The following is a 14,873-nucleotide window of genomic DNA, read 5'->3' on the forward strand; positions in this document are numbered from 1 at the left end:
CCAGAGCCCCATTGTGCTAGGGGCTGTACAAACACAGAACAAAAATACAAAGAATTTCCCCAAAGAGCTTCCAAACTGGATAGAGAGATCGACGGGAAGAAGAGAAGAGGTGAGGAAAGCAGGGAGAGAGAGAGGAGTTTCCAGAGCAGGCTTCATCACCACCTCACTCACCTCCTTTGTGTCATTGTCCGGTATCAGAGTGTACAGGGGCATCACGCGGTTAATTTCCAGCAGCACCGGGGCTGGGCTGAGCTGCTCCTTGCCTGGGCGCCGACACAAATGGCAGGTGGAGGGGCAGCGGCCCTTTTCTTCGCAGTGGATCTCCACGCCTGAGATCAGCTGATCGTCCGAGAGCATCTGAGCTGTTAGCAGGCCTGAGAGGTAGGTGATGAATGGCATGGACTTGAGTTCCTTCTTGGTACCGAGTTCAGTCGTTTCTGTTTAGGGAATGGGGGGGGGGGGGAGAAGACCAGTGGAAAATACATTTCAGCCCAATCAAACATTTTCTGTCGCCAAACCGAACACCACAGCAGCCAGGATAAAATGCAGCTGCTTACAGCACAGGTCGTGTGGGACCAGGCTAGGATGGAGGCACAAGAGAAGGGAAGGGAGATAAAGAGAAACATGAGATTTTCACATTGCTGTTTGGTGTGGCTGGTTGAAAAATGGGATGTATTTTCAGTGAAATGTTTCTAAAGAAATGAACATTTCTGTGTTTAAATTTGCAGATTTGTTTGATTTTTCAATAAAATGAAAACCAAAAAATTTTGGTCTTTGGAAAAAAAAAAAGGTTTTCAGTTGCCCTTTCCCCTTTGTCTCCCTTATTTTCTTCCCTCCCTGCCCCTTTTTCCAGTGAAATAAAAGGGAACATACCCATCAGAAAAGAAATTTTTCATAGTATCGTAGGACTTGAAGGGACCTCAAGAGGTGATCTAGTCCAATCCCCTGCTCTCATGGCAGAACTAAGTATTATCTAAACTATCCCTGACAGGTGTTTACCTAACCTGATCTTAAATATCCCAACTGATGGAGATTCCACAACCTTCCTGTGCAATTTATTCCAGTGCTTAACCACCCTGACAGTTAGGAAGTTTTTCCTAAAGTCCAACCTAAACAGCCCTTGCTGCAATTTAAGCCCATTGCTTCTTGTCCTATCCTCAGAGATTAAGAAGAATATTTTTTCTCCCTCCTCATTGTAACAACCTTTTATGTACTTGAAAACTTTTATCATGTCCCCTCTCAGTCGTCTCATCGCCAGCCTAAATAAACGCAATTTTTTCAATCTTCCCTTACAAGTCATGTTTTCTAGACTTTTAGTAATTTTTGTTGCTCTTCTCCAGACTTTCATAGAATCATAGAATACCAGGGTTGGAAGGGACCTCAGGAGGTCATCTAGTCCAACCCCCTGCTCAAAGCAGGACCAATCCCCAATTTTTGCCCCAGATCCCAAATGGCCCCCTCAAGGATTGAACTCACAATCCTGGGTTTAGCAGGCCAATGCTCAAACCACTGAGCTATCCCTCCCCTCCAATTTGTACACATCTTTCCTGAAATGTGGCACCCAGAACTGGACACAGTACTCCAGGTAATACATCACAGAATGATGTTTGCTTTTTTGTGTGGAAGAAAACAGAGTCTTCACTTTTAGGTGGGTTGTAACAAATCAGAGACCGTTTATTCTCAAGCAATTGCAAGAGGGGAACTACACACCCGGGCAGGGAATCTGCCTCACTCCAGGTAGGGCTCCATAGATAAGCAATTGAGGAAAGCCTTTATACCTTTTTGCTACAAGCAGTAATGATCACAGCTGCAGTTTGTTTATACATATTCCTACCTGCTATCTTATTTTTCTCAACAAATTCTGCTACAGTCTACATTCCAATTTTATCAAAGCAAGGTCAAAAAACAGCATCTCAAACAATTTTCCCAGACGCCTAGCACAAGCCCCACTTCTACAAATCTCGCACTATTAATAATAAGGTTAGCCTGTCTTCTGCAGGGCTCTTGCCTAGCACAAAATGAGTACTACACTTCCACATTTTACAACAGCGTTACACTGTTGACTCATATTTAGCTTGTAATCAACTATGACCCCCAGATCCCTTTCCACAGTACTCCTTCCTAGGCAGTCATTTCCCATTTTGTATGTGTGCAACTGATTGTTCCGTCCTAAGGCGAGTACTTTGTATTTATGCTTATTGCATTTCATCCTATTGACTTCAAACCATTTCTCCCATTTGTCCAGATCATTTTGAATTTTAATCCTCCAAAGCACTTGCAACCTCTCCCAGCTTGGTATCATCCACAGACTTTATAAGTGTATTCTCTATGCCATTATCTAAATTATTTTCATTTAGGAAAACATAAAATGAAACAAACACAAACACACTATTTTTCATTGGAAAAAAGTCAACAAAATCAAAGCGGACCAGCTCTACTGCTTAGGAATGGTGTGGTCCAATACACCACCAACACTAATGGAAGCTCACCCAGAGACAGCGCCTTAATTCCAAACCAGGTTTGCTGGAAGGCTCCTGACCCTTTCAGACAACTTTGCAGGGAGACTGTGGCTGTTGTGGGATTTCAGGTCTCGGACATGCAAAACCAAGTGAAGCACTTTCAATGGGGTTTTGCTGTGGGTTTCTGGGTGCATCAAACCATGGGAGGTGCGGTCTTTGTGAGGATCAAAGACAGAAAGCTTCAGGCAGCTGAGGTCAGGAAGTAATGATGCCCCCCCAACCTCCCGTTTTTCCCCAATGCACAGAAACACACCACTTGGGGATGGCGAGCATCACGATATACTCTTACTCATCAAGTACTGGGCAAGATTCTAGGTTACATGAACCAGCTGTCTGGCCTGATAGCCCCATTGTCTGGTGTGAGACAAGCCCTGTGATCATTATAATTGAGTATTAATTAATTATTTATTAATTTTTTTTATTAATTATTATTATTATTATTATTTAAACTAGGGTGGTACCTAGATATCAATCACCTTAGGGCTCCCTGGGGCTGGGTTCTGCACAAATAGATAGTATGTGACAGTCCCTGAGCCAAAAAATGTTCCATCTCCAAAGAGGCCATGTCAAACTCTGGTTCAGATCCTGTTCCCTCCCCACTATTGCCCTGTGACCACTACCTATCTGTTGTGGAGAATATAGTAAGGAGTAGGGCACTGAAACTGACTAGAAAGGGGGTGGGAAATACATTGAATGTTAGAAATATGTTTCTCTGCAGTGAGGGGGACTGGGACCTGGAATGACCTTCTTGCTGCTCATGGAGCCGGCTGCAGCATGGAGTTCTACCGTTGCCACCTCTGAAGGTCTCTCCTCCAGAACCAAGCTGACACATCTCGATAACCCCTCCCCTCCCCATACAGCGTTGTCACGTGAGACCACGATGCTGGGTCAGTCCCAAATATAGATCAATGGAAGAGCTTGCTGGGTAGGGAACAAACCAAGCCCAAAGTGAAACAGCAGGTTACCCGACACAAGGCAAAGGAGCTTTTGAAGGTAAGTTGGAGGAAAAGGTTTCTTCTAAGAAGAAAATCCTGCTCCTGCCATGAGGATCGTAACATTCTCTACCCCAAGCGGGGGGTGGGGTGGGGGTGGTCCGACGCTCAATCCTCATTGCAAAGTGTTCTGAGATACGATGATGAAAGGAGACGTGTTATTAATTAATATTACAACATTAGCACAATGCTTTTTTTTTTTTTTCTGAAAAAGATTCAAGTGTTTGCAACCACTGTGCAACTTCCTGGCCGCCCTAATTCCAAGCAGATAAATCCAGAGGTCCTGCTTCAGCCAAACTCTTGCCAAGATCAATGAGAGCTTTGCATGAATAAGATCTGAGTGAAAAATTGAGAACAGGCTTCAGGCTTTTGCTCTCCCAGTGAGCGGCCTCTTCTCTGACAGCAGAAGTGGTCTCTCACCTAAAGAGTCTGAAACACAATTTAAGATCACAGCTTTATGGCTGCAAGAGGCTCCCAGGTGGGATGATCCAGGGGATAGAGTCTGTCTGCTTTCAGGAAGCCAATACAGCTGAAACAGATCTGTGTTACGTAGCCAAACAAAGAGCACGTGTAACAGCAAATGTCGAGTGAGCGCAGCAACCCCCAGGAAAGGCATCACGAGGGGAGGCTACATTCCAGATTTCAGACAGCGCAGGGGAGGGAGGGGATGTGAGGAAGGTGCATGGAAGTGGAAGAGAAGGGGAACCAGTTGACATAGGGCATTTACAGTGGGATATGGAGCCTTCCCTCCTGGCATCTATGGTTTGATGGGTATTGGCCAAAAGCCTCAACGTCTAAAGGTTGTGGGTGGCCTGAGGTAAGGTCTGGTAAGAGACACAGTCAATGGATGTTGTAGGCGCTCATTTGGGAGATCAGGCCCACAGTGGTCTCAGGGCACTGTCTAGTAGTAGGCCGATGTCCAAATCTCCCAAACACACAAATTGCTTCTTGTGTGTTTCTTGGCCTCCTGGTGGCCAGTCTCAGCAGAGGTCAAGGTAGGGTTGCCAACCCTCCTGCTTTCGCTGGGAGTCTCCTGGAGTCATGCTCTATCTCCCGGTGGCTACTTCAGCCAAACCGGGAGATTTGGGGTGCTAACAGTCCAGCGCGGCAGCGGGGCTAAGGCAGGGTCCCTTACCTGCCGTGGCTCCGCGCTGCTCCCGGAAGTGGCCAGCACCATCCCTGTGGCCGCGGGGGAGGGGGGGAATGTCTCCACACGCTGCCCCCGTCCCGATGAATTGCGGCCAATGGGAGCTGTGGGGGCGATGCCTGTGGGCAGTGATTTGCGGCAACCCCCTGCCCAGAAGCCACTGCCAGAGGGCTGTGCCAGTCAGTTTCGGGAGCTGCCCGAGGTAAGCGCCCCCTCACTCCCTCCTGAACCTAACCCCCCTGCCCCAGCCCAGAGCCCGCACCCAAACTCCCTCCCAGAGCCAGACCCCACACCCTCTCCCGCACCCAGACTCCCTCCCAGAGCCAGACACCACACCCCCTCCCGCACCCAAACTCCCTCCCAGAGCCCGACCCCTCACCCCCTCCCACACCCAAACTCCCTCCCAGAGCCGGACCCCACACCCCCTCCTGCACCCAGACCCCCTCCCAGAGCCCGACCCCTCACCCCCTCCCACACCCAAACTCCCTCCCAGAGCCGGACCCCACAGAACAACTGCATTCTACAATGCACCCTTCAGGAAATATGTTTGAAAATAGCCTAGCATTAAGAGGCAACATGGTCCAGTGGATAGAGCACTGGACGGAGAATCGGAAATCTTGTGTTCATTTCCTAATTCTGCCAGTGACTTGGGTAAGCCATTTCCCCTCTCTGTGCCTCTGTTTCCTCTCCTGCCTTTTGTCTGTTTTGTCTATTTAAATTGTAAGCTCTTTGGGGCAGGGACTGCCTCTTGATAGGTGTTTGTACAGGGCCTAGCACAATGGTGGTTGGGCTCTTAGGTGCTACCATAACACAGAAAATAATGACTGGACTGAACAAACATTAACCTGTGTTCCTTCCAGGTCAAATTCCATCATGCTGACCTTCATCGCCCCAGCCAATGGAAAGTGCCAGTGTGGGACAGAGGGCACGTGGAAGCGGGGGGAGAGGCTTAGGAGGTGTGGTACAAAGGAAACTCCAGGGACAAGAGGAAGCATGTAGACAGGTCCTTCCCAGCGTGGGACCCTTCTGGGATTATCCCTCTCTCTCTTACCCTCAAAGGAGAGAATGTGGATAGGTAGAAGAAAGCCCTATGTTTTGTATGCAGACCAAGGCAATCCCTGAAGAAGCCAAGGAGCAAATGGGCCATGAACTCCCCTTTTGCCCTCGAATGGGGTCCCAGCTTGTTCAGGATTAGAGCACATTGGCAGGGCAGCATAGAGAGAGGTTGCATCAGTTTTGACGATAGACAAAGGATCTCAGGACTTTGACTTGGACCTCGAGAGGTTGACCTTGGCTCCTTTTGGAAAATGGGTTATTTCTTGTTTAACAGCCAAATAGTTCAAACGGGAGTGCAGTCCATTCCCCTTCACCTGTGACCAATGGAAACTACCCGCGTCTTCCCCAAATTTTCTGAATGATTTGGCACCATGAACCTTGGTCAGAATGACTTCTCTTTGAAAAGAGAGCAAGGCGTTCCTGCTGGAGGTACTAGGATCTCACCTATCAATGTCAAAAAGCAAAATCAAGGTGCTAGGTCAACTGTTCCTTGAAAGGACAAGGGGACTGTGATACTTGTGCAGACCAGGGAGGTCCCTCACTGGTCAGCGAGCTTTGATTATGTGGCTAGTTCACCCTGGGCTCTCAGTAATGGGAGATTCTTCAGGGACTCAGGCGAGTCATGCTAGAATTGTTAACAAAGCATTCTTTGGGACAAGGTGGGAACTGGGCTATTTATGCCATTTCTTTATTACAATTGAATCCCTAAACACTTTGGACGGTGGGCTCGTTTCTCAGACTGGGCTCCCTTTGGTCTCAGGGGTGGTTGTTTCTTAGCTCAATAGTGCAATGGGATTCAATCAATATTTGGTGTTCCATTGCCCTGCACAGACATGGGGCGCAACTGCAAGCAACAGGGCTTGGAAGACTAGACAGCCCGGCAGATTAAGAAAGGGCTACAGAACTGTTTGGTGCTAAATTTCCCGTTCCCATCCAGCCCAGGACGGCAGTGCCCCAAAGACATCAGCAGTGGATGGCAGTTTTGGGGAGCCTTTGTGAAACAAGCCGGTGGGATCTCAGGTAAGTTCCTAGAAGCCAAATCACAAAAAAAATTGTCCGACCAACTTCCCCCTTTCGTAGCAGTCAAACAAGAATACTGAACCAGCCATGGAGAATAATCAACTTCCCTAGAGTTGGTCCCTCCATACCGTCCCTCTAAAACAGTCCTGCCTCACAGCTGAAACTTGCCATTAATTTTGTCCGAAGAGGAACTAAGAAGGGGGAAGTGAACTCCTTGGGCCTCTCTCTCTGATGAGTTTCAGTTGTCTGAGAAGATCAGGGTGCAATGCCTAAAGGCTGCGGGCTTTCTGATGTGGGTTCACATATGAGAAGGAACGCGGAGAGGGGACCGATCACTTTTTTGCCTTATTTAGAGTGGAAATGTATTCAGAGCTGGGTGACTCAGGTCAAGTGAATTACTAGAAATATGTTATGAAGACCTACCACTAGAACTTGATATTAATTTGGGAGATATTACAATGAAAAAAAAGTTACTCTGTTTTCCTGGAAAAAAGGCATATGCAAAATCCGCCAGGTACTCATCAAGAAACAAGCTGTTTCTTCAACTTAGAGAGAAGCAAGCAGGTTTTAGACCATTAAGCTCATGAGCTCACCATACTGTTGTTCTCGGAAATGTTATAGAACAAAGTGAGGAGTGGCAAGCAGCCACTGTGATAAGTTTTATAGATTTCCAAAAGTCTTTTGACACCATACACAGAGACACTTTGGAACATTAGGGCATACTACAGAATACCAGGAAAAAAAAATTAAAACAATCAAGGATCTATGTGATAATGCTGATTGTGCAGTCAGAGACGGTGACAATCAGCCAATAGCTTGCAGTGACAACTGGAATAAGACAAGAGTGTATTATGTCCCCACTATTATTTGCACTAGTCACTGATTATGTCGTGAGGAAAATAATTGCAAAAGGCAACGAAAGAATTTTATGGGCAAATGATAAAGTACAATTTTTGCTGAGGACATTGTCCTACTTACAGGTTTCAGAGTAGCAACCGTGTTAGTCTGTATTCGCAAAAAGAAAAGGAGGACTTGTGGCACCTTAGAGACTAACCAATTTATTTGAGCATAAGCTTTCGTGAGCTACAGCATCCGATGAAGTGAGCTGTAGCTCACGAAACCTTATGCTTTTCTTATTGTCCTACTTAGTTCAACACATCACTTAATGGAAGAAAAGACCCAGCTTTTGGCAGATACAGCAAAACAAGTTTGTTCCTTAACAAGGAGAAGACAAAATATATGGCTATCAATGTTCCAAAAGCAACCATTAGCCTGGAAAAAGAAACACTAGAAGAAATGTCATTTTACAGATCGAGGGAGTGAGATGTGCAATCGTGGTGACACCAGGCTAGATGTTAAGCAACGAACATAAAGAGTAGCAAACAACTTCCATAAGCATGAAAAGATTTGGAAAAATAGCATAATTGGCACTGACACAGAAATATGAATTTTTAATACTGGCATCATGTCTGTCCTCCTTTATGGAGCAGAGTCATGGAAATCTACAACAGAAATTTATAAGAAGATGAACTCATTCCAAATAAATGTCTGCATGAGATCTTCAGAGTTCATTGGAAAGAGAGGCTTGCAACATCAGAAATTCTAAGTAGAGCAAACTAATCTAAAACATCATCTATGGTAGGGAAACAACGATGGACATATTTAGGACACCCTTGAAGGATACAACCAACACAACTTTCACAGCAAGTGATATGATGGACAAGAGAAAAAAAAGAGGATGGCCTAGAGAAACATTATGCAGAACAACAGAGAGAGAAGCCAAATCCTGCCACATGATATTCAGAAGCCTGAACAGACCAGCTGAAATAAATGGTGGAAACTGGTGCATGCCCTATGCCTCTGAGGATGGAGGAGGCTAAAGAGAGAAAGAAGACCCAGGTCTTGGCTTCCAATATTTTCTTCCCTTGGAGCCCTTCTATACGAGGGAAATGACCCCTTGCTGACACTACTTGTCAACAGGCCCACCTTGTTCCTCCTCCCACTGGTGCTGAAATCTGGTGTTGAGGGGATGGACCATTTTCAACTCTGATGCAGAAATCTCAAGACTTCTCAACACACCCAACCTGTAATGGTCTCTTTGAAACAGGGCTAGAAAACAGGCTTGTCCCTTGTACATGAAGCACAGGTGACATGAGAAGTTTGCCTCCGGAAGTTACTCTCGTGGGTCAATGGGGCTACTCACTCCTTATCTGTGTGAGTAAAGGGCTCACAGCCTGGCCCTATCTCTGCAGGGTGAAATTGACTTTGATTTGGAGAAGCCTGACTTACTGCTGGGAGCTCAGTCTGGTTTTTGTCACCAGTCTCTGCGTGATATTCCCAAATGCCATTAGTCCAAGGCCCCGATAAGTGGGTGCTTCTTGAATTGAAACGCTTATGGCCCAACCGTGTACCTGGTGAAATAAATGGGAGTTTTCCCAGTGGCTTAGAAAGGATCAAAATTAGATCCTACAATGTAACACTGAAATGCCAGCACCAGCTTCCAGTGAAGCCAATAGTAACACTCCCATTGTCTTCAACGAAAGTTGGGCAGATCCAAAATAACTCAGCTTTACAGTGCAGGTCTACATAGGTACTTCTAAGGTACAGTATATCATCTCCCAAGGTACTCACACAAATACTCTCTCAAAGCGTCCTGGGGCCAGTGGGACAATGTCTTTGAGGGTGGTCACGTTTGGGATGACCCAAAGCCTTGTTAAAGAACCTTTAAGGGATGGGCGGGGCACATGCAGGGCATGACAATGGGGGCGGGAGTACAGTGTATCCACTGTGATGGATGAGCGATTCCTTATCTGCCTTTTTGTCAGTATGGGCTTTTGCTAGTGCTGCAGTGACTCAGTGAAACCAAGCAACATCTGTTTAGAAGCCCCACACGATAGATGCATCACGGCAACTTGTGGGAGTTATTAGGGTATTTCTCTGAAGGAAGCAAGGCACAGCACCTAGGAATCTGAAGAGGTAACCTATTGGCCATTCTGGGACAGAACTTTTTGCCTGCACGGTCCTAAAGCCGTTTATGCAGCCCCTCACTGACAGGCAAATGAGAACAGCATTCTGGAGTCACTGGCTGTGATGTGATAAGTTAAAATTGCAGGAGGATTTCTGTTCTATGGACAGCGCTTCGTAGTGCTGGGATGCCAGAGGGAGCTTAATACTGCTACTACTAAAATAATAACAATACCTAGTTCCTAAACAGTGCTCTTCATCTGGAGATCTCCGAGAGGACAACGACCTTGATAATGGCCCTGAGATTTCATATCATGCCTTTTGTTTTAAGGATCCAAAATCCTTCTAAAACTAGGAATCACTGCTGCAAAAATGCAGCAACCTCAGGGGTAGAGTTTAGAACAGAACAGGAAGAAAAACGTGGTATCCAACTGAAACTGCAGGAGGCATTTAGGGAGGCAGATGTGAAGTTATCCAGGACGGAATCTCCCCTGGTAATTGGGGGAACACATCTAACCCTTGTGAAAAGCCACTTGATCTTTGAGGATTCAGACCTCAGTTTTACATCTCATCCGAAAGTTCAGGCAAGTCTCCCGCGCACTGATTGCAGGACAGCTGGCAGCACAGCACAGGGGCGTGTCTACACTACAGGCACAATGGTGGCACAGCTACAGGGCTGCAGCTGGAGTGTAGATGCTTCCTACATCCGCAGAAGGGTTTTTTCCAGGAGTGTAGATAATCCACCTCCCAGAGCACCCCTAGCTAGATCAACAGAAAAATTCTACACTGGGGCTTCAGTCAGCTTACCTAGGGCTCACTGGGAATTTTTCATACCCCTGAGTGACATAGCTAGGCTGATCTAATTTTTAAATGTAGACCAGGGCTTAGACATTCTGCTACTGTGAGAGAGGGGAGTGGGGATGTATGGATGATGTGTATTCACTGCACCAGCTGTAGTTTCTTGGGGTTGCCAGTTTATTACTTAGTGCAATAATATCCCATTTGTTTGCCGGTTCCTCCAAAGGCAGTTAGAAAGAAAATCAATCATAGTATTTGCCTGGGAGTTTCTCCTGTATCAAGACGTTGTTAGAGCAGTAAACAACAGAGCTCTGAAGTAGTCTGACAGCTTTAACTCTGCCTGCTATTAGTTATGGGCAAACATTACTCAGGTCTGCCATGAAAGCCTGATTGCAATATCCACAAAGACCTCAGCAGGGCACCTTCAGTGCTATGTATCCACCTGTACAATAATTGCCCAATGCCAAGCACACTGTTGGATCTCAGTAAATAACAACAAGAATGCACAATATTTATACCAACTGAAATGCATTGCAAGGCTGCACTGTATTGAACGGAGCATGAATACATACAGCCAGCGTGAGCTGGGCACTGCAGAATCTCCCGTTGGGCTATACAGCAGCTAAACTGGTCCACGGCAGTATCTGTCCCAGCTGTGTGTGTGTGTGTGACCATGTGTGTATGCATGTAACAGTGTGAGCATGTATTGTGGAAACGTGGGTGCAGCAGCCTAAGCACATGAAGCCAGGAGTGTGCGTGTGTGAGAGAGAATGGGGTGTGCCATGCTCATGTGAGGGACAGTGTGTGTGTGTGTGTGTGTGCAACCAGCCTCATCTCAAGTGTATCAGGTGGGGCACATGGCTAAAGAATCTGCTTTCTGCGAGTGACTGCTGCCCTCTAGTGGTGTTCCAGAGCAATGGCTCTCGGGGGGGAAAAAAACCCAAAGCTAGATTATGTGCAGTGTGGTTGTAACCATGCTGTTCCCAGGATATTAGAGAGACAAGGCGGGTGAGGTACTAACTTTTGTTGGACCAGCTTCTGTTGGTGACACAGACAGGTTTTCAAGCTTACACAGAGTTCTTCTTCAGGTCTGGCAAAGGTACACAGAGCATCACAGCTAAATACAAGGTGGAACAGATTGTTTAGCATAAGTAATTAACACATTTCAAGGGACCACTCAAGGTGAAGTTGCCCATTAACATCTGTCCAGTCATTGCAGGCGGGGGGAAGTAGGGTTACAGATTGTTGTAATAACTCATAAATCCAGGGTCTCTATTCAGTCCATGATTTTTAATGTCTAGCAAAGTGATGAATTTAAGCTCCCAGGCTCGTCTTTTAAAGGTGTTGTGCATGTTTCCTTTGAAGACCATGTGGGGGTGGAAATTTACCGTGGTGCTGCAGCTGTCCTAGGGTTACAGAGTGCCACTCCGGCACGACATTCACAGTAAAAAAGAAAGGCAGCCCAGCTTGGTGCAGCCTGTTGGAGAGATAGAGCATGTGGGGAAAAACAAAACTAGGGGAATCCAGAACCCCTTCCCCAAGAGTGAACTAGGGTAGAGCCCCTGATCACGGAGTGTGGGACTTTCTGCAGAAACCTCCCCATACTAAATGCTGATAGGTCAGCTGAGAAGAGGCTGCTTTCCCAGATCGAACTGGTGGGGAGAAACGTCAGAAAGGTGTATTACTGGCTCCCTGCCTCCCAATACAAGCCCTTTGCAATGAGCCTAGACTCTCTGTCTGATGATCAAGAGGAACAGACTAGTGGATTGGAGCCTTTTCTCCTTGTCTCAGAGATTCCTATGCAGCCAAGGGACCATGTGCAGACACAGAGACTGTTACAGCTCTGGCAGGTGCTTGTGGCCTTCCTGCTCAGAAGAAGAGGGCTGCAGCTGACTGTAGCCAGACGGAAAGTGGGATACAAGGCAGGCGGGGATAACGAGGCGGGGGTGAAGCTGCCCAGTGTTATGAGTCCCCGAAGGCACAGATGGGGAGCTGCATTTAGTTGCTGCACCGGGCTTTCCTTTTCCAGACAGAGTTGCGGTGCTCAGTCGGAAGGCCACTGCTGCAACAGAGGCATTATGTGCCTAACAACATCACAGATGCATCTTATGGGGGGTGGGGCTGGAAATCTGCACAGTGAACCCCTCCCGGCCAGCACTCAGCAGGGAGCCCTGAGGGCCTGACTGCGACAGCTCAGCTCCTGCTAGTTTTGGACGATATCTCTCAAATGACTCTTTGCCACGGAAATTCCCTCCTGGCCCCTTTTCTGATACAAACCCAGGCCCGGACGCTGCAAGGTGCTGAGCCCCCTCAACTCCGACTGACCTCAATGGGACGTGACAATGCCTTGCAGAGAACACTCAGCACCATCTACGATCGATCGGGGCTGTGGCTTCCTGCTCAGCCACGTAACTGGTGTGGGTGTCAAGCTAACGCTGCAGGGCCACAGGAAAAGACCCTTTAGTGCTCGCCTTCACGTGGGTTCCAGCCCTGGAGTGTGGGAAGGTTCAGGGGCAGCTTGATTTGAGGAGCTGACAGGCGCGAGCCGGGTCCCAAGCTGGCAAAGGTATGGGAGATCATGGAGGAACTTGGGATGTAGGTTGTTCTCCCCACGGTTCTGTCTGGCAGAAATGCCTCCTGCCATGGTCCCTCCACCAGAGAGGAGTATCTGGGCTATCCTGGGGGTTATACAGTCCCTTGGCATGGTCTAGGATTAAGGCATATTTTGAATTTGCTTCAGATTCCTCACATTCCCCTTTCTTGAACCGGGCATGAGGAAAGAGGCAGTGGTGGAATCTCTCCACCCCCTAGTCCTCCACAACCTTTTCTGAACACTTCCTAGCAAAGGAATCTACCAGAGGAACCCTGCTTCCCTCTAGCAGGCCCATTGCGGGGAGCGTGGTTGGACTGTGTGGGCTGGCTCCCACAGAAAATCCACACTTCTCAAGGGGGCAGGCTGCCCCAATGGTTCGTGGGAAATGTTACGCTTGCTCCTCTGACCACTGACCTGGCTGGGTGGTAGACAGGCTGGGCGCTGAGCATTTGCTGGGACTGGGGCTAGGGAGACCCCGATACTGAGATGGGTTGGGCAGAAGCACGACTCGAGGTTTTCACAATTTAGTGGCAGATGCAGGCACCCTATTTCGACGTTCCTTGGGCTGGTCCTAAAGGTACCACAAGGAAAACATCTGGGATGCAGAGTCATTCCACAGCCCTCGGATTGTCCAGGCCTGTTCTGAGTTAATGTCAGGCTCAGACACGAGGACTAAATTTAGCAAGAAAATTTCCCAAAACCATAACAGCAGCCCAACAGCATATCCAGGCTGGGAAAAAGCTGGGGAAGGCTTTTAAATCGCACTAATAAACCCTATAAAAGGGGAAAGTGCAGGCATCATTGCTGAGCTGACTTTTACAAGGTGTTAGTTCTGTGGAGACCTGGGAGGCCCGCACTGTGACCTTACAGTCTGTGCACGCTATTGCGCCTGGCTCATTAGGGGAAGGATTGCAGACCTGCCCTCCTGCAAGATTGGGCCTCTCTCATTGCCCTCCCCTCCCCAAGCAGTTACAGGTCCTCAGAGGCCCCTCTGTAGCCCAGCAAACCCCTTGACAGTGCTGGAGTTTATCTCATGGGGTGCAAGTCAAGGACCACCCTTTCCACACCAGAAGTCCAATGTCTCACCCACTCCTCTCCGTCCCCATGGCTAATTTCCCCTAGGATTCCTATGGTTTACTGAGCCATCTCACCAAATCCTGCCTGGTTGCCTGAATCACCGCTAGTGTGAAAAGGCAGCTTCCCAACCATGAGTCACCCCAGCCTCGGTTAGGCGAGTCAACATGACCTTGGACCTGGGCTGCCAGTTCTCTCCCTCTCCCTGTTCCTAACAGCGTGAGGTCCCTACAACCTCGAGGTCCTATTAACCATAGCATTTAATCATTGTTGTGTGCAGTGTCATCGTAGCCATATTGGTTCTAGGATATTAGAGAGACAAGGGGGGTGGGGGATGAGGTAATATCTTGGTAATATCAACCAAGATGAGGTTGAGGATGAGGTAATATCAACCAGTTGTGCACCCATCTTACAGTAGATTTCATCTAGCCCACATTTCCCTAGTTTGCTTATGGGAACGTCATATGGGGACTATCAAACGCCTTATCAACATCAAGATATAGAAAGTTAGGTGGGCTATTTTTAAGTCTTTTGAAAGAACCTTGTAATAAGCAGCCTCTACCCCAGTGGTGAGCAACCGGTGAAACCGCGGCCACTGGGAGCTGCGGGCGGCCATGCTTGCAGACGGTCAATGTAAACACTATCTCGTGGCCCGCCAGTGGATTACCCGGACGGGCTGCGTGTGGCCCGCGGGCCGCAGGTTGCCCACC

General features: G+C 47.8%; 1 protein-coding gene across 2 annotated transcripts in view; it reads right to left on the reverse strand.

Annotated features, from left to right (window-relative positions):
• Positions 1 to 14,873, reverse strand: part of ASTN2 (astrotactin 2) — a 589,627-nt gene that overhangs the window by 171,274 nt on the left and 403,480 nt on the right. For both annotated transcript variants that reach the window (XM_074973795.1, XM_074973796.1), the window contains exon 17: positions 172 to 437. In XM_074973795.1, the coding sequence (XP_074829896.1) occupies positions 172 to 437 (266 nt within the window). The remainder of the gene's footprint in view (positions 1 to 171; positions 438 to 14,873) is intronic.

Source organism: Natator depressus, chromosome 16, assembly GCF_965152275.1.
Source record: "Natator depressus isolate rNatDep1 chromosome 16, rNatDep2.hap1, whole genome shotgun sequence".
In the NCBI taxonomy this organism is placed as follows: domain Eukaryota; kingdom Metazoa; phylum Chordata; order Testudines; family Cheloniidae; genus Natator; species Natator depressus.